General features: G+C 36.1%; 2 protein-coding genes and 1 pseudogene across 2 annotated transcripts; all 3 read left to right on the forward strand.

The window, feature by feature from the left end:
* Positions 1–143: 143 nt before the first annotated feature.
* Positions 144–11,349, forward strand: SPP (Insulinase (Peptidase family M16) family protein). The gene is made up of 25 exons (XM_088486669.1): positions 144–634; positions 868–1,135; positions 1,467–1,693; positions 1,768–1,966; positions 2,780–2,827; positions 3,058–3,165; positions 3,279–3,467; positions 3,548–3,844; positions 4,770–4,871; positions 5,339–5,473; positions 5,629–5,853; positions 6,105–6,308; positions 6,691–6,861; positions 7,173–7,322; positions 8,139–8,276; positions 8,428–8,655; positions 8,753–8,905; positions 9,094–9,205; positions 9,308–9,425; positions 9,695–9,815; positions 9,912–9,992; positions 10,242–10,343; positions 10,495–10,645; positions 10,726–10,859; positions 10,998–11,349. Exons 1-24 carry the CDS (start codon positions 456–458, stop codon positions 10,818–10,820), a joined length of 3,801 nt encoding a protein of 1,266 aa, XP_088342795.1. The 5' UTR covers positions 144–455; the 3' UTR covers positions 10,821–10,859; positions 10,998–11,349.
* A 3,234-nt stretch (positions 11,350–14,583) lies between these two features.
* LOC107640294 (protein FAR1-RELATED SEQUENCE 5-like) lies at positions 14,584–15,870 on the forward strand (annotated as a pseudogene).
* A 1,560-nt stretch (positions 15,871–17,430) lies between these two features.
* Positions 17,431–19,526, forward strand: LOC107643196 (Alcohol dehydrogenase transcription factor Myb/SANT-like family protein). Its single transcript, XM_088487856.1, has one exon. The coding sequence runs from the start codon at positions 18,232–18,234 to the stop codon at positions 19,237–19,239; it is 1,008 nt and encodes a 335-aa protein (XP_088343982.1). The 5' UTR covers positions 17,431–18,231; the 3' UTR covers positions 19,240–19,526.
* Positions 19,527–19,743: the final 217 nt, after the last annotated feature.

The raw sequence follows: 19,743 nt of genomic DNA on the forward strand, positions 1-19,743 counted from the left end.
AGATTTTTGTGCGTCTGAACTCAGCAGGCCTATAATACGGGTCCATTTTGGGAAATCAAATTAGAGAAAAGACATATCCAAAAGCAAAAAGAAATTAGAGAAAAGAGATTAGGACGATATTAGATATTTGTTGTTGTTATTACTTATTAGCGTTCTTTTCGTTTGTGTTGGAGGAGTAAAAAGCTTCGGAGTTCGGACAAAGGATCATTTCTTCACGGCAATTGAATTAAAAGAAAAAAGAAAAAAGAAAAAAGAAAAAAGAAAAAATCTGGAAGTGAAGACAAAGAGGTGAGGGTGTGGCTGTGCAGCTGGTTGGCGGAGTCTATAATAACATCCTCTACCCTCTTTCACTTGATTTTTTTTTCCTTTCCCTCTCTCCTAACCTCTCTTGAGAGGAGAAGAACAAGAACTCAAGAAGAAGAAAGAAGCAGCAGCTAACAGTAACTGCTACTGTTATGTCTCAACCCATGGCTATGGCTATGGCTATGGCGTCTTCTGCTACTACTTCAACAGCTTGTGCCTCTCTTCTCTTTCCTCCTCATACTAACTCTCGCACAACAAACTCTCCATACTCCACTCGTTTTCATGTTCGATTCCGTAACAATCGCCTCTTCTTCCCTTCTTCTTCTCCAAGGTACTTCTCTCTCCATTTCTTCTTCAATTTTCGGTACTTCTTATCAGAATCGCTCAATTACAAGCTCACCTATGTTTTTCCGATAATAATAATTTCTTGTTATACTCATATAGAGTTTCGGTTTTTTTTTTTTTCTTTTTTTTTTCTCGCAATTATTCGTTTCACGATTCACTCCACGCGCGGAGCGAGCTCAATTTTGCGATGTGAGTTTGTTGCATTTGTTTCTGTTTCAGTGGAAGGAGAACGCATAAAGCTATTCATGGCGGTGGATTCGGTTTGCGACGGAACAAGGGAGATGTTACCTGGAAACGTTCCACTTCCTTCTTCGGTGAACTCGCGACGAAGTCGTTTTTGTTGCCGCAGCAACATACGCGTAGCTGTACCTCTTGCTGTCGTGCTTCCGCTACTAAACGCCGCACAAGTTTTCCGAGATTCGTTCTTGGAGCTTTTCTGGATAAATCGTCATTCGGTTTATCGAAGAGTAGATTCCAACGTCGCTCTGTAAGTATTCCAGTCTCAATTCTGTCTTACAACTACTTATATGACTGTATGGATTATGTCGCCAGAACTTGTTTCAGATAAAATTTGTGTTGGATTTTCTCATATTTTTGTTACTGAACAGTTATCGTGCTTCCTATATTTAGTGCAACTGCAATCTGACGATTGAAAGTATTGATGATTTTAGTATACATTGGTAGATCTGGAGAGTATGGGAATTGTTAGCCTAATCGTCTAGTGTTATGATGTATTCCTGTTCGACAAGTCCATTTTTCCTTCTCAAATATGACGTCTGATTTTGTTGTTGTGTTGTCTTTGGTCATTGGTCAAGCAGGCTCAAATTCCACATGCAACAGTTGGTCCAGATGAGCCTCATGCAGCAAGTACAGCCTGGCCAGACGGTATTTCTGAAAAGCAAGATTTAGGTTTATTTGATTCTGAACGAGAGCGGATTGAGGAGTGTCTAAATTCTGAACTTCCATATCACCCTAAGTTGCATCGAGGCCAGCTAAAGAATGGGTTGCGTTATCTCATTTTGCCAAATAAAGTGCCGCCAAACAGGTAAGCTCTATAAATACTGATTCTCTAGCTTTCATTCGTTGTTAACTAAGTAGTCCCAACTGATTCAATTTTAGGTTTGAAGCACACTTGGAAGTTCATGCGGGTTCAATAGATGAAGAGGATGATGAGCAAGGCATTGCTCATATGATTGAACATGTTGCTTTCCTTGGAAGTAAAAAACGTGAGAAGCTTCTTGGCACAGGAGCTCGTTCAAATGCTTATACTGACTTCCACCATACAGTGTTTCACATCCATGCCCCTACTAGCACCAAGGTTTGGGGCACGTGTTTTTTTTTTTTTCTATTTTAATTTTTTTTCACTTTCTGCTTTTTATTGAACTCTGTGTTGTTACTGGATAATTTAAATTAAATAGATGATTATAACAATATGAAATTTATTATCTCTGTCTGCCCAAGAATATGTGGAAATTCTTGACATTGTAATGAATTGAATCAATAGTTTATATCTTTAACAGTAGCATATATTATTGAATGGGCGGATTTTCACAAAAGAAGAATAATGAGAACGACAAAGGTCCTATTATTATTGTTGAATGTGCTGATCTGATCTGTAAATTTTTTGTGATATGATGGTTGATCTTTGTCATTGGCATGGGAATAAATAATACTTGTGTTCACTTCTGAAGTATTAATGGCATTCCTAAGGGAGTCCACATGATATTTAATGTGTTAAAGCCTTTAGCGACATAGTTGATCTTAATTTCTAGGAAAGAAAACTTCATTGTTCTTGAGAGACAGATAGTCAATCAGTGAATTGTTTTGTGCTTGATTACTGCTTCTGTTCATCATCCAAAACAATCTCCCCACAGGGAAAGCCTCTCAGGGTGTGGCAAGAGAGGGAATTGGGGGTGGAGGTCACGAGCTTCTAACCCCTAGCTTGTAAGAACTCCAGAGGGGTCCCTGTGAAATAGGGGTATAGAACTAGGGTCTCTCCTGGGACTATTACAAAACCTATACTGTAGCCCTCTTCCACAAGCCAATTTAACAAGCCTTGCTTTCAATTTATGTTGTCATGTTTGTGCATTGAACTTTTTCTGTTGATATTGATTATAGTGGTTTATGTCAGGACTCTGATGGTGATCTGCTTCCATTTGTTCTAGATGCCTTAAATGAGGTATGCTTTATTAAACTTTGCCTTATCATACAAGCCACTTCTTGTAAATGTATATATTAGCTTTAATGCTTGTTTCTTAGTATTTAGATCTTGATATTTTAATGCTCTGAATTTACCCCGAGTACCCAGTGTTAAAGCAATTTTAGGGGACAATAGAGAAACATGGATATGTTGTTTTTTGGACTGGGATTTGCTCACACCTTATTGTTTCCTAACTCCGATATATGCAGATAGCTTTCCAGCCAAAGTTCCTTGCTTCTAGAATTGAAAAAGAACGACGTGCTATACTCTCGGAGCTTCAAATGATGAATACAATAGAGTACCGGGTTGATTGCCAGGTGTGGAACAGAATATCTCTTGAAATTTAGGCCATCAGCTTGATGCTTTGCACAATATTGACTAGTGTATTTCTGCTTCTTATTTGCTTTGCTTTATATTTCCGTAACCGCAGTTGTTACAACATCTGCATTCTGAAAACAAGCTGAGCAAGAGGTTTCCAATTGGCTTAGAAGAACAGATAAAGAAATGGGATGCAGATAAAATTAGGAAATTTCATGAGCGTTGGTATTTCCCTGCAAATGCTACCTTGTACATTGTGGGGGATATTGATAACATCACAAAGACTGTGTATCAGATTGAAGTATGTCAAACATTCATTTGCAAAGTATTTGGTTTGGTTATAGCCATATTTGGGAGTCTTACAATCACTGTTGCATGCAGGCTGTTTTTGGACAAACAGGTGTAGACAATGAGAAAAGTTCTGTCACCACTCCAAGCGCATTTGGTGCAGTGGCTAGTTTTCTTGTGCCCAAGCTTTCTGTTGGTCTGGGGGGAAATTCAGTTGAAAGATCAGCAAATACAATTGATCAATCAAAAGTATTTAACAAGGAAAGGCAAGCTGTTCGTCCTCCTGTGAAGCATAATTGGTCGCTTCCTGGAAGCAGTGGCGATTTGAAGCCACCACAAATATTTCAACACGAGTTGCTTCAAAATTTTTCAATTAATATGTTTTGCAAGGTATGAAGATGTTTAACTTTATGCTATACATGATTAATTTGATGCTGATCTAATGAACAATTCAAATACTATATGAGGATAATTTCTATTTACTGATAGTGTAAATTATCTTACACTAACATAATAAAAATTTGTTTAATTACTCTGTTGGTCCCTATAGTCTCATCAAAATTTCAATTAGGTCCCTATACTTTTTTTTTTAATTGGGTCCTTATATTGCTTTTAATTTTGTAATTAGGTCATTTTCATTCAAAAAGTTAAAATTAACATAATATTTCTCCCAAAATACATGTGGTCAAAAATCTAATTAGGTTTTTAATTATGAATACATCAATTTGCGAAGAAATATTCAGTTAACTCTAACATTTTTTACACTAGAAAAGACCTAATTATAAAATTAAAAGCAGTATAGAGACCTAATTAAAAGGGAAAAAAGTACAGGGACTTAATTGTAAATTTGGTAAAATTATAGGGACCAACAGGATAATTAAACCATAAAAATTCAAGAAGCTGACATATAAGCATAAGCAACTGGCCAATATAAAATGGTAGTTCCGTAGATTCTTGTTGGGTGACCATGTTACATAAGTTGGTGCATAGAGATTATTCTCCTACCTTATTGCTATTTAATAGGCTATTACTTGATGTGGCCTTGACCTACTTAGGGTAAAAGATATAGGCATATGGGATAAAGTAGACAACTGCACATGTTCGCCTGTAATTTGGTCCTTGTCATGTAAGAACAAAAAGCCTCTAGGCATGTATGTAGAGTATTTAACTATTTATGCATCATTGTTTTATGTAAAGCACTTATGGGCGATGGCACTAACCTTTTGAACTTCTCCAAATGCATATTGTTTCCTTTGGTATTACAACACTTATGTTTTCCCCTCTCCACTAATTACCTTACTGAAACCTTATGCAGATTCCAGTAAATAGGGTTCAAACATTCAATGACTTGCGTAACGTCTTGATGAAAAGAATATTTTTGTCTGCTCTTCATTTTCGTATCAATACAAGATATAAGGTGAGATGAAACCTGTATTGCTACTTCTTGATCTTGTCGTGTTAGAGCCACTTTGGAATCTATTTGATGGTAAATTATGTGACGTTGTTGTGTCTGAGAATACGCAATGTGTTGCTTTGGTTTAAGCAAAAAATTGCTCAACTGCTTCTGAAAATGACATATTTTGTGTCTTAACTCTTAAATGCAAACGAACCGCTGCCCCCTCCAGCAATACCACAGAAGCTGTTGAGGGGGTCGGTATTTGTTAGAATTCTGTTCTGTCAAAATCGGAAATTGGAGTTACTGACTCATGATTAGTCTACATGAAATAAAGAGAGTTCTGTTGTCTAGTGGTGGTGGTGTAGTTTTTGTTTTTGTTTTTGTTTTTTTTTTTAATAGAAAAGAAATCTGCCTGGCAGTTTTGTTAAATTTGCCAGATCATCCTTGCGTTATCGTTGAAGTATGTTTGTAACGCATGAAATTTACAGAGTTCAAATCCACCATTCACTTCAGTTGAACTGGATCATAGTGATTCTGGAAGGGAAGGATGTACTGTGACCACTCTTACCATAACTGCAGAACCAAAGAATTGGCAAAATGCAATTACAGTTGCTGTTCAAGAGGTTTGTTTCTCCTGCAATGCTACATATGTCATTGCAGTAGTGCAATTTTTAGTTTAAGTTTCATTGGCTGTTTCAGGTTTTATTTCATGCTTCCTGTGGTCTGTATTTTTATTGCTGGGTTAATTTATGGGAGCTAATGTAATTGTCTGATACAGGTTCGGAGACTTAAAGAGTTTGGTGTTACCCAGGGGGAATTAACTCGATATTTAGATGCCCTTTTGAAAGATAGTGAACACCTTGCAGCCATGATTGATAATGTATCTTCTGTTGATAACTTGGATTTCATCATGGAAAGTGATGCTCTTGGCCATAGAGTTATGGACCAGAGGCAGGGACATGAATGCTTACTTGCTGTTGCAGAGACAGTAACCCTTGAGGAGGTATTTCATTTGCATTCCTTGTATCTTGTGCATTATTTTTTACCTTCATTTAAAGCATCCTTCTCTTTTAGAATTTTTACTACTACATTTTTGTTTATTCCTGATAATAGAGATTGAAGATTTTTCCCTTAATGATTTGTGGGTACCATGCATTCAAAAGATGAGGCATTGGTTTCTTTCATGTTAGATTGTTATCTAGTAATTCATATTTTTGGATATGCTTATATAATCATTGATGTGTTCTGGTGCAGGTCAATTCTGTTGGTGCTAAGGTGTTAGAATTTATAGCTGATTTTGGAAAGCCTACTGCACCGCTGCCTGCAGCTATTGTTGCTTGTGTTCCAACAAAAGTTCACATTGAGGGAGCAGGTGAAACAGAATTCAAGATATCTCCAACTGAAATTACAGATGCTATGAAAGCAGGATTGGATCAGCCTATAATGCCAGAGCCTGAGGTATTCAACCCCTCTTCAAATCGACTTCTTGACTAGTTAGTTTATCCTGATTTCACACTTGGTAGTATTTGGTTTTCTGATTTCACACTTGGTAGTATTTGGTTTTCCCCCACTGACTTGTAACTAGTCTATTACTGTGTATTTGATATTTGGTTATGCCCAATGTGGTTATGTCACAATAATAGCTTTAACCTTAGAGTGGTGGCTTTATCATAACTTTTTGCATTCCGTATATCTGCCACACTGATTCAAAATTGGTTCCCTAATCATATGGATTGAGATTTTTTTTTTTTTTTTGCTGAGTCAATTACATATATGAGCTGGGGTTTTATTTCTAAGTAGTTTTGAGTACTTTTCAACTAATTGTTTTATACACATATAGCTCGAGGTGCCAAAGGAACTAGTACAACCATCCCAGCTAGAAGACTTAAAAAAGGAGCGCAAGCCAGCCTTTATTTCTGTAAGTTCTGAAACAGATGTTACAAAGCTTCATGATGAGGAAACTGGGATCACTCAACGTCGTCTTGCAAATGGAATTCCTGTTAACTATAAGGTATACTGTGCAAGTTTGTTATGTAGCTACTACCTTCTTTTCCTTTTACACACTAATGTAATCAATGCATGGGTTCCTAATGCTATGACTTTATGGCGTTGCATCATTTTGTTCTTTCCCTACAATAATAATTATAAGAAGAAAAAATAGTTTATAGTTTTTCATTATGTTTGTATTGCCATTTAATTTTCAACTGATATATAGACATAGTAATATCGAGTGTTTTGAGATTACCATGAGAACTCAGGTTTTGTACTGCTTAAGAGGACTGATTTTTATAATTAATTAATTAATGCTTTCTATTGTCACAGATATCAAAAACAGAAACACAAAGTGGGGTGATGCGGCTGATTGTCGGTGGAGGACGAGCCGCTGAGAGTTCTGATTCGAGAGGATCCGTGATTCTGGGTGTTAGGACACTTAGTGAGGGAGGTCGTGTTGGCAATTTCTCAAGGGAGCAAGTAAATATCTGAACTAACTTATATCTACGAACTTTAATGTCTGGAATATATTTCTATTTTGACATGACTCACAAGAAAGCTGCATGTGCCCTCATTAAACAAGCAATTTTATCCTTTGTTATTCTCATCTATCTAGTTGCTTCTTGCGACTCTTGGTAAGTTTGTTAACGTTTTCTTTAAATAATTATTTTGATTCTTTCTTTTGAACTTTGTTGCCAAGGTACAAGGGCTCTAGGATGATGATAGACCATTATTGTTAGCATCTTGGATTTTTTTTCATGTTTAACATTTAATTTGGAAGATGTCGTGATTATATTTCTCTTTCTGATTATTTTGAATTTAAATTTAAAAGGTTTATCAATGATCTGATAAAAATGTAGAAATTCCCCATTATTTATAAACAAAATGGAAAATGCATATGCTAAGATGAATATTAGAAAGTGGTAACCATTTATTAAAAAACCAAACCATAGTGTTTTAAAAAGTATAGTTAAGAACAATTTTATGACAGTTATTATGATTTTCATATTGGTGAGAGGCCATTGGTATCATAATACATAATCCAGACGAATGTTCTATTGACCTCTCTTAGCTGTAAAGTGTGCCCATGTCTATATTGAATGTACGATTAGCATGTTCCTTCTATATTGTGAAATGTTGATGGGAAATGTACTTAATGTCTGACTCTACACTTTTTCCTAGTCCCCCATAAACTATTATTGGAACATCTCATACATGCATTCATGGCATCATATGTGCATGAAATAAATTCAATATTTAAGAATGATCTACAGCTCTATTTACTGAATGCACCAGGTTGAACTTTTTTGTGTGAATCACCTGATTAATTGCTCCTTGGAATCTACGGAGGAATTCATATCTATGGAGTTTCGTTTTACTTTAAGAGATAATGGAATGCGTGCTGCCTTTCAACTCCTCCACATGGTGCTCGAGGTAAACATCTTGCCTATTGTTATTGTTAACCATTTTCTTATCCACTTAAGTTGCATAAAATGATATTTAGCTTTACTACTTTTGCTGCAAACTGTATGTATCTAGTTACAACCCTGCCCTATTAATATGTTATGATGTTCCTCTTGTGCAGCATAGTGTATGGCTAGATGATGCTTTTGATAGAGCAAGGCAATTGTACCTGTCATTTTATCGATCCATCCCAAAGAGCTTGGAACGCTCAACTGCTCACAAGCTCATGGTTGCAATGCTAGATGGTGATGAGCGATTTATCGAGCCTACACCAAAATCATTGGAAAATTTAACCCTTCAATCTGTTAAGGAGGCTGTAATGAGTCAATTTTTTGGTGATAACATGGAGGTCTGCCATCATTATTCATTCTGAAAGCAGTGTTCTTTTAGATTATGTTGAAATACTAAAATCCTTGTCTAAAATCTCTTCCTTATTTGTCCATCAGGTAAGCATTGTAGGTGACTTCACTGAGGAGGAAATTGAATCCTGTATTCTTGACTACCTTGGCACTGCTCAGGCCACAAGAAATTATAAGAAAGGGGAAGAACCCAGGCCACCCTTATTTCGACCATCTCCGTCAGATTTGCAATTTCAAGAAGTGAGAAGCTAAGCATATACTTCCATTACATGCATATGGCTTTTGTCAAAACTTAATGCGACCGACTTACATTTTTTTTACAGTGCAATTTTTACTTGCATTTTGTTTTAGTCTGACTTGAAATTCTACTGGCAATACTCTGATGCAATAATCAACATACATTTATTTGCTTTATACCTTTTTGGTAGGTATTTCTAAAAGACACTGATGAAAGGGCATGTGCTTATATTGCTGGGCCAGCACCAAACCGTTGGGGTTTTACTGCAGATGGAGAAGACCTGTTAGAGTCAATTAAAAATGGTAAAAAATACTTGTGGGATTTATATGAATATTCCGCTGTGTGTCTAAATTTATCATTTCAAATTGCATTTAATCATTGAATATCAAAAATCTCTTGTGCAGATGATCAATCAAAAACCGATGTTCCGCACATGGAAGGTGATCTTAGAAGAAGCCTTCGTGCTCATCCTCTTTTCTTTGGTATAACTATGGGTTTGCTTGCTGAGATTATAAATTCTAGGTACCTCCTTCTACTCTTCTGTAGTTAGCTTATTGTGGAAGCTTAGATATCATGCTGATGAGTTGGGCAAAATTGACCCACATACTTTCTGTCTGATATTGGACTGGTCCACCATCATGGAAATGGATCAACCCTGATTACTTTTGTGTTGAAATTTGTATTTAATGCCTCGGATGTCTTTTAATAGTAACATATGCACGAGTGTCACTTTTGAACAATTTTATAGCAACAAATTTCCAGCTGTGCTTAGGTACGCTTTTGTGGTGCAGGCTCTTCACAACTGTCAGAGATTCACTGGGGTTGACCTATGATGTATCGTTTGAATTAAACTTGTTTGATAGGCTTAAGCTAGGATGGTATGTGATCTCTGTGACATCAACTCCAAGCAAGGTGTGGACTTCATTCTCTTAAGATGAACTGCTCTGTATTTTATGTCAATTTCCTTGTGTTCAAAAATTTTAAGAGAATCTTCACCTTCCTTTGCAGGTGCACAAAGCTGTTGATGCATGCAAGAATGTTCTTAGAGGTCTGCATAGCAATAAAATTACTGAGAGGGAACTGGACAGGGTTAGTTATTGAATATGGAAGACATCCATAATTTGTTTCCAAGTTTGATTTTTGCCTATTCATTCTTCTTTCAATGAACCTGGTCATCCTGCTTTTTTAATTAATTTTTCATTTAGATCATTATCTTCCTGGCTAAAATGAATCCGTGTGATGCAGTCATTTACTTTGAAGAAATTTTTCTTGTTATTTTGACATACTTGTCATGGCTTAAAAATTAAAGATTTCCTTTGGTGCTCTTCTCTAACATAGGCTAAGCGGACACTCTTGATGAGACATGAAGCCGAAATCAAGTCTAATGCCTATTGGCTGGGATTGTTAGCTCACTTACAAGCTTCTTCTGTACCAAGGAAGGTGAGATAGAAATGTCCGAATCATGACATGCAATATATTCAGACCTTTATTTTTATTGCGAAAAGAACTGATATAAATGTATTATTTTTTTTGGAATTTTAAATATAGTATAACAGTTGTGCTAGTTATTAACGGTGGTTGTGGGATCCAGGACATATCTTGTATCAAGGACCTAACATTTCTATACGAAGATGCTACTATTGAGGATGTATACCGTGCATATGACCAGTTGAAAGTGGATGAAAATTCTCTATATGCATGCATTGGGGTTGCCGGGGCTCAGGCTGAACAAGATATAGCAGGTGTGTAGTAGCCTCAAAATGGTTAATATTGGGTTTTGTTACAAATTATGTAATTATAAAATCTTTGACGCTATGCGCAGCTCCTTTAGGAGAGGAAGAAGCCGGTGATGCTTATCCAGGTGTTATTCCCATGGGAGGACGTGGTTTATCTACAATGACACGTCCTACTACCTGATCCTTTTGGGTACTTCCCGGGTTGCTACATGATCTTGAGGTTGGTATATTATCCTTTGTTCCTTGTAATTACTTATTTACTTTATGATAGTTTCTATCCGTCTTTTTACACTTTGTTCTTTACTACTTGTATATGCATTGGGTTGAGCGTTATACACAAATTTTTGCACCTGTACAGGAGCCATACTTGCAAGTACGACAACTGGTTGTGGTTCGAAGAAGCTGCTGCATGCATTCATTTACTTTACATTCAAACAAGTCCACAGTGAAAATGTTCGATCAACCTGACAAGTGGTTCTTGATTTCCCCCATTTATCTTTGTATCTTTAGTTGAACCACAAATAAAATGTTACTGCTACCTGTACTTAACAAAATTTATAGGATTAGAATGAAGAAAAATATAGAGCAATTCACCACTAAGATGTATAGGTCCCATTTTTTCATCCGTTGGGCCATATTGTTTTTGGGGTTCTCTGGCCACAAACACATTGTTTTTTTCTTCGAATAAAAGTTGTCACATAAATTGTAAATCATTGTTTTCGAACTTGTGAAACTAGACTTTCCCATCGAATCACGGGGACCTCTTTCGTTTATTATCTTGTTTTGTTTAAGCTGTACTATATCTTATTTCGCTCTTCATAATTTGTGGAATCCTTGATTGATTCATGGTACAGACATAATTTTATGCAAAACTTAGGTAGGTTTGTGTTGTTGCTCGGTTTAAATTTGATGGTGATTCGACTCAATGGCCTTGGGCCATGCTAGCGGAGTGGGAATTGATTGATATTAATTTCTGTACTAGAAGCTGCTGGTACGAGTTGTGAGGTGGCTCTGAGGATTTCCTCCCTTAATTCTTGCTGCATATTTAGATCAGCTTTGATCACACTTTCTTCTCTTTCTTGCTCTTCTTCATTCCCTCTGCCCATGTTTTGATTTGCACAAACTTGTTTTTCTTTTTCTTCTTTTTTCTTTCTTCTCTGACTTGAGCTTCCTATCTTCATGGCCGATAATGATCGAACTTGGTATACTCCTAATCCCGCTGCATACTTTGGTTTAGCTTTAATTTGGTAAAGTTTTTACTTTTTAAAAGTAGTTTATAAAAGTTAATTTTTAAAAGATGGCTTTTTAAAAGTCGTAACATTTATGTTTGGTAAATCAAATAAAAAATAACTTTTAATAAATACAAGCAATATCAATTGCGTTTGGTAAAATAGCTTTTAAAATTTAAAAATATTATAATAGACATAAATGTAAGTATTAAATTTAAAAAATAGTTAACATATGTGGTTATATTAGACTTTTAAATTTTGAAAAGCACAAGCCAACTTTGAAAAGTTCTATCTTAGGTGTTTTCAAAAGTACTCCTATCTTTTAAGAGCTGTAAGTACAAGCACATGGTCTTTTTGATTTACCAAACACAAAACGAGGAGTTTGAACTTTTAAAAAGCACAAGCACCTCTTCGAAAAGCTTTACCAAAAAGGTGCTTGTGCACCTCATTTTGTGGGCTTAGGATTCGGTGGTCCCAGAACGTTTGGACCACTTAGTGGTCCCATAACAAAACATGTTTTTTAAGTTTTTTTAACAATTGCTACATAGTCGTTTAACTAATTTTAATTATAAATTGACCCCATATATTTTATATAATTATAAAAATGATTTTTTATTTTATAAATAATTAATTTATCATAAATCTATCATGTTCATTAACAATCAAAAACAAAAACAATTTTTTGGCCATTACAATCAATTAAATATTAAATTTGGTTCGTCTCGTTCGCGAGGAATCATAAAATTGTGTTTTCTGCGAAAACCAATCGATTGGAATAATGAATCAATCGATTGAATTATATTTCAATCGATTGGATTACAGTTTACCACTAAACAATCGATTGAAAATTGCCAAAAGCATGGTTTTCGCATAACTCAATCGATTGGTCATACAATCCAATCGATGGAACGATGAATAAAAATTGGATTTTTGTAATTCAATCGATTGTTTAGAATTTTCAATCAATTGAATGCTTCAAAACAACCTGGGTCTCACCAAATTCAATCGATTGCTTTTGTGACTCAATCGATTGAATTTACACAAACAATATGAATTTGCCAATTTCAATCGATTGTAGTGTGTGTGAATTCAAATTCAATCGATTGAAATGATAATTCAATCGATTGGAACGCGATGTATTACGCCTATGTCAGTCTTGTTTTCGTTTTTAAAAATTATCTTCTTATTCATCTATCTTATCTTTAAAATTCTATCTTCCTTTTTTAAGGTTTTATTTTGAATTAGATACTCTAATCTTATCTTTTCCTTAATATTAACATTATAAATTGGTGAATAATCCATCACAAATTATTCAATCCCACTATTAAAATTGTGTATCATTCTCTTTATAAAAGATTTCATTGTTTTTCTTTCGAACATCCATCCATCTACTAAATATCCATTTTTTTTATTTTTTTATCCGTCTATTTAATATCCACTTTTGTTCATTGTTAATTGACAATCACCGTTGCAGCAATCAGCAAAGGTCCAATCAATTTTTTTCATTGTAGTGTTCAGAAAACAATCCATCGTTTTGATTACAAAATCGAGGTAAGTGGATAGAATCTCTAATTTTCCAATTATTCGTTTCGATACTTTATTCGTAAAATTGATTGTGTAATGAAAAAATATTTTTTTTATCTTTTATTAACTGACAAGACATTGAGAATTACTAAAAAGTAAATAGATATTATTTTTTATTACTAATTAGCTAGCAATCAGGGACGGACCTAGAGGGGGCGAGTAGTGGCCTGGACCCCCCAAAATTTTAAGAAATTATACTTATATATAAGATTTGTGTTTAAAAAATAAAAACAAATATTAGGTAATTTAATAGTTTTATATGTATTATTTTTCACTATGTAATAGATTTATGTCTTAATTGTTAATTCACTAATATTTTTACCAAACTAATTTAATATCATACCCTCAAGTCTTTGTACCTTTCAAATTAGTTTTTATATAATAATTTCTATATTTATTTTTTTTAAAAATCATTTATTTTTTTATATTAATATATTTAACATTCATATTTTTATATTAATAATAATTTAAGTAGTTATGTTTTGGTAATCACATTATGTACCGTAGATATTATTTTCTTGTAAAAAATATTAATTCTTCTTCTAAATTCACATTGGTAAAAGAAAAATTTTATAAAGATATCGTATATCTTATATTCTACAATGGTGCCGTGTTTTTCAATTAATTAATAATTTATAATTTATTTTCAAATTTTTTAAAAACTTTTGAAAGAATGAATTTTAATTAATAAGATATGGGATCATTTTTAGCAAATCCCGTTATAAATTATATGGTATTTTATAAATTTGTAATGTACAATTGTTAAAGTTATATTTTATTTATGTAATTATCATATTAAAAATAAAATTGTTGAAAAAAATTATAATTATATGTATCTTAATAAATCTATTAAAAAACTAACTCCAATAACTATATGTTAATTATTTTTATAGATTAAAAAAAATTATATAAAAATTGGCACCTCAATATTAAAATCTCTGGATCCGTCCCTGCTAGCAATATACGAATCTATCTATTTTATGTAATGTTATAAGACGGAGTGTACTGATTTTTTTTTTCATTGGACATTTTAAGATGTCAGGTATATTTACGGACACTGAGATGAATGAGTAATACCCGGAGGACAATGACTTTAACCAACAAGAAGAGCTAGTAAGTGACCAAGATATGATGGATGAACAGAATGAATTCGAACAAGATTTCAGAGATGAATTTACTGAGGGAGCGTTTTTTTCTGAATCTGATATGTCAGAAGATATCCTTGAAGCCGCTTATGCGGTTGACTCCGTGCAAGACATTACAACTTTGAAATTTAGTGAGAATTTTGCGGAAGAAATTGGAAAATACCACTTTTCTACTTTGCAGCTTGCATTTGATTTTTATATGAAGTACTCAAAGTCGAAGGGCTTTAGTGCAAGGAAGAGCAAGACCTTCAAGAATAGTACTGGCGAGATATACAAACAAAAGTTTGTATGTCATAGGCAAGGATTCAGGATGGAGAAATATTACACGATGAAAAAAAGGAAGAAGGAGCCTAAATTGGAAACAAGAACTGGATGTGAAGCTCGAATGGATGTTAAATTTGTACCAGAAACTGGAAGGTGGCATATCTTTTATTTCTCTGACGAACACAACCATGATCTATTGGATACACAATTCAGTGCTATGTTGCCTGCCCATAGAAAAATGTCAGAGGCAGATATTATGCAAATGATGAACATGCTAAAGTCAGGGATTAGCGCTTCACAGATATTTGGTCTTCTAGCTAGTCAAGCAGGCGGGTATGAATTTGTTGGCTATGGTCCCAGAGATATGTACAATGAGATTGCTCGGCAAAGGCATCAAATTCCTGGTGATGCAGCACGAGTGTTGAAGAAGTTGGAGGCTATGCGGTTGAAGGATCCACAATTATATTTCAAGGCATGTCATGATTCAAGAGGTTTGTTACGTAACTTGTTCTGGTCTGATGGGATTAGCCAACTAGACTACCGACTCTTCGGGGATGTTATTGCTTTTGATGCTACGTACAAGAAGAACAAGTATAGTTGTCCATTAGTCATATTCAGCGGGGTTAACCACCACAACCAAACAATTATTTTTGCTGCTGCGTTAGTTGTGGACGAAACTACTGATACATATATTTGCCTCCTGCGTCAGCTCATGTTTGCAATGAAGGGCAAGACCCCGACCTCAATAATAACTGATGGGGCCATGGCGATTAGGAATGCAGTCAGAGTTGTATTTCCCGAAGTCAGACATAGATTATGCGCTTGGCACCTTATTCGAAATGTAACTAGCAATGTTGGAAGTCCATCGTTTACATCTAAATTCCAAAAAATCATGTTAGGAGACTACAAGATTTTCGTGTTTAAGCGTAAGTGGGTTTAGCTTATTGAAGAATTTGGCCTTGAGGATAAGCCGTGGGTGATCAACATGTACGAAGAGAAGCATATGTGAGCTACTGCATATATAAGAGAAAATTCTTTGCTGGCTTTAGAACTACCTCAAGATGTGAAGGTTTACACTCAGTTGTTGCAAGGTATGTGGGGTCGCGACATGATTTGACAAGTTTCGTAGAGCATTTTCAAAGGTGTGTTGCACACTTGCGCTTTAAAGAATTTAATGCTGATTATGAATCTACACGTGGGGTGCCCGTCATGCAGACTTGTATAGAGCTGCTAGAGAGATATGCTGCTGAGTTATACACTCATGAGATATTTTGTTTCTTTCGGCCATTTCTTTCTAGAGCTGGATCAATGCGGGTGCTAAACATAGAGAATAACGATGATGACATAAAGTACATTATGTGTAAGCATGGGAGGCCCGATTTTATGTGGATTGTTGATTTTCGTCAAGAAATGATCTTTATGTGTACCTGTTTAAGAATGGAGTCATTTGGAATTTCCTGCGAACATATTGTGAAAGTTCTGGTTGACATTGACATTTGTGAGATTTCCCGGTCATTGGTATTGGATAGATGGACAAAAAAGGTTAAGTCAGCATTCATTGATCCAAGTGGGTTCACGAGGGATGCTGTTGTTATTAGTCGCCAAAGTGCCTTGATGGAATTTTCTAAACAATTGGTTGTTGTTGCTGCTAAAGTATCATACTAAAAAAAAATTTTAAACGATCTAGATAATTATATTAAAAGACAACGAGACTCTTAACAAAAAATATCCAATCCGACTCATAAATTTTATTTTTATAGAATTGATTAGCTCCTGTATGTCAATATTTTTTTTTTGACATAAAAACTAATCAATCTTATAAAAATAAATACCAAAAATCGAATTAGATATATATTTTTTTAAAAACCTCATAATCCTTTTAAGATAATTATAGTATTCACTCTAAAACAAAAGTATCGGCTACATATTGTGGAAGAGAATAATCTGATTAAGACACGGTAGCATGGGCCCAAAAGTGTCATTAGTTTTATACTCTTATATACGTTCATAATAGCAATTTCTTCTCAATATATAATCAGATAATCTGATGAAGACACAGCGATTATGAATAATTGTGAATTATGGCAACACTTTTTAAAATGATTTTGTTATTATATTATAATTTTTATTCAACAAATTAATCAATCATATATTATTCTATTCCAAAATTATATAGCAATGCTAATTAAAAAAAGCACAGATTATTATTCTTGTTATTCATTAATTAACTAGTAGTTCCCCAGATAAAACAATAAAAGTAATCTCAAAATTTAATAATCATGCCTTTGCTAAAGCTTGTTTGGTTTTAAGCACTAAGCACCCTCAAAAATACCAAATTACCAAAATAGAAAGAAAACTTTTTAAATGTTATGAGAGAAACTAAATATTTTGATTCTAATTTATTAATTTCGTTTAGTATTATAAGTTTACTAAATTTAAATTTAAAAAATTAGTAAAATGAAAACTAAAATTGAAAAAATAATATGGAATAAGAACATTTATTTGGTCAGAAAACAAAAAAAAAAAATCTCAAATAGAAAAAGAAAAGAAGAGAACAGGAGGAGGGAGGTAGAGTTTGGTTTGGTTTGGTTTTGAAAAGAAAGGATGAGGGAGCATTAGAAAATGAATTAAAAAAATAAAAAATAAAAAGAATAGCATAAAAAGGGAGAAATGAAATGAGTAAGAGGAGATGGGATTTAAAAGGGATACAAAATTAGGAGGAGGCAGGAGGGGTAAGTGGTAAACGTAATAATGGGAATGCATGGAGGAGATGAGGTAGCAATAGCATTAAGATTGCAGGTCGTCTCCACCCACAAAAAAGCCCACACCGCATACGAGAATGCTGACCCAATCACCACCGTCCAAGTGAGGAGGGGGCCAATTGCCAACCACCCCCACCCTGTTAATGATAATGATAATGTTAATGGGCAATTATGCCCCCACCGCATCCATCTATCTACCAGGCTGTTAGTTAGGAAAAAAAGGGGTGGGTGGGGGTGGGTATGGTATGGGTAGTGGTGAGGGTGGCGTGTTGTGACCGCGGCGCACGTTAGCCCTTTTCCCACATCCCTCCCCAACTCGGTGGTGCCCTCCTGGTCCTATCCACATCTCAAAATCAGCCGCATACACGCACGCTCACCCACACGCACCACCACCACCCTTTAACACCACAATTATGTCACCAAACGCCACTTTCTCTTCCACCACCACCAAACCCTTTTTCCACCCACCCACCCCCACTACTATTCCTTCCCTCTCTCTTACGCCGCCTCTCTCTCCTTCCTACCCCTAACCATACACTCTCCATTCTCTTTCTCTCTTCCTCCTCCTCCTCCTTCTCGTTCTTCTTCTCTTTTTCTCTCTCTCCTCCATGGCCTCCCCTTCTTCTCCTCCCCAATCCACCCCTCCTCCAGATCCTCCATCTGCGCTCCCCCTCGCTCTTCCCGTTCCTCCCCCCACCGCCTCCTCCTCTCGCCGCCTTCCTCCTCCCTGCTGGTCCCCCGACGAGACCCTTGCCCTAATTGATGCCTACCGTGACAAGTGGTACTCCCTCGGCCGCGGCAACCTCAAGGCCACACACTGGCAGGAGGTTGCCGACGCCGTCGCACAGAGATGCCCCAACGCCTCTCCGGCCAAGACCCCCGTCCAGTGCCGCCACAAGATGGAGAAGCTCAGGAAGCGATACCGAACCGAGATCCAGCGCGCAAGGTCCCTTCCTGTGGCGCGATTCAACTCTTCCTGGGTCCACTTCAAGCTCATGGACTCCATGGAGAAAGGTCCCTCACCTGTCAAGCCAGAGAACGACTCCGACAGCCACGACGGCGATGGAGTTGGCGTTGACCGTGACGAAGACGACGACGATCAGGATCTATACGAGGAGATCAAGAACGGAGGACACGGATCTAACACACGGAGCCTCAACAAGTTGTATCGCAACGGTTTTGGCGGTCCTCCCGGCGGTGGAAACGGCAGCGGCGGGTTTAGGATTAGGATCCCTACCGGATTAAGCGTGGCGCAACCTGGATCGAAGTTTTACGGGAAATCTGGTGGAAATCAGAAATTCAATAACCCTAATTTGAATCAGAACGCTGGATCTAACTTCGGGACGAGGGTTTTGGGGAAGAGGGAGAGAGAGAGGGAGAGGGATCCGGTTGGAGAGGTTGTGTCGGCGATCAAGCTGCTTGGAGATGGGTTCGTGAGGATGGAGCAGATGAAGATGGAGATGGCGAGGGAGATCGAAGCCATGCGTATGGAAATGGAGATGAAGCGCACTGAGATGATTCTGGAATCTCAACAGAGGATCGTGGAGGCTTTCGCCAAAGCAGTTTCTGACAAGAAGAAGAAGCCAAAGAAGACTCCATCCCCACAACAATCTTAGTTTCGGGTTTCTGAGTTTGATCTCTCTCTCTCTCTCTCTCTCTCTCTCTCTCTCTCTCTCTCTCTCTCTTAAGTAACACAAATGTCAGTTCAGTTCTGCTTTTTCTGGTTTAGATTTTTTTTCCTTTTTTATTTTGGGGTTACTTTTCTTCTCTTTTGTTCTGCCTCTTTTTGTAATTTAAGATGAGACACCCGCCATGTGGAACTTGATCAGTTTTAGGTTGTTTATTATGGAGTGTATTGATGGATGAATTATGAATGTAGCTTTAGATATTCATTCGTTTTCCACTCTTGAATTTGCTTCTGCTGAAGCTGCTGCTACCACTTGATTCTCTTTTGCCTTAAAACTAAAATCAATCAAGCTGAATCTCATGTTTTAAGATAGTACTTGGTTTTTATGGTTTGAATTCATTACAAAGTACAAAATTTAAGTAAGCTGGCAATACTTTATGCAGAGTTTTAATGGCTAATATATGCTTTTATGATTTAAACATTCTAACTTTGA

The sequence above is a fragment of the Arachis ipaensis genome, chromosome B5 (genome assembly GCF_059453495.1).
Source record: "Arachis ipaensis isolate K30076 ecotype BB chromosome B5, ASM5945349v1, whole genome shotgun sequence".
Classification (NCBI taxonomy): domain Eukaryota; kingdom Viridiplantae; phylum Streptophyta; class Magnoliopsida; order Fabales; family Fabaceae; genus Arachis; species Arachis ipaensis.

What these genes read in the sequence shown, in the direction of transcription:
- SPP (XM_088486669.1), top strand. Translation starts at nt 456, where the DNA reads ATGTCTCAACCCATGGCTATGGCTATGGCTATGGCGTCTTCTGCTACT. An exon ending in AGTACCGGGTTGATTGCCAG is followed by an intron (nt 3,166 to 3,278) that starts GTGTGGAACAGA and finishes CCGTAACCGCAG; the next exon opens with TTGTTACAACATCTGCATTC. An exon ending in GCAATTTCTCAAGGGAGCAA is followed by an intron (nt 7,323 to 8,138) that starts GTAAATATCTGA and finishes TGAATGCACCAG; the next exon opens with GTTGAACTTTTTTGTGTGAA.
- LOC107643196 (XM_088487856.1), top strand. Translation starts at nt 18,232, where the DNA reads ATGGCCTCCCCTTCTTCTCCTCCCCAATCCACCCCTCCTCCAGATCCT.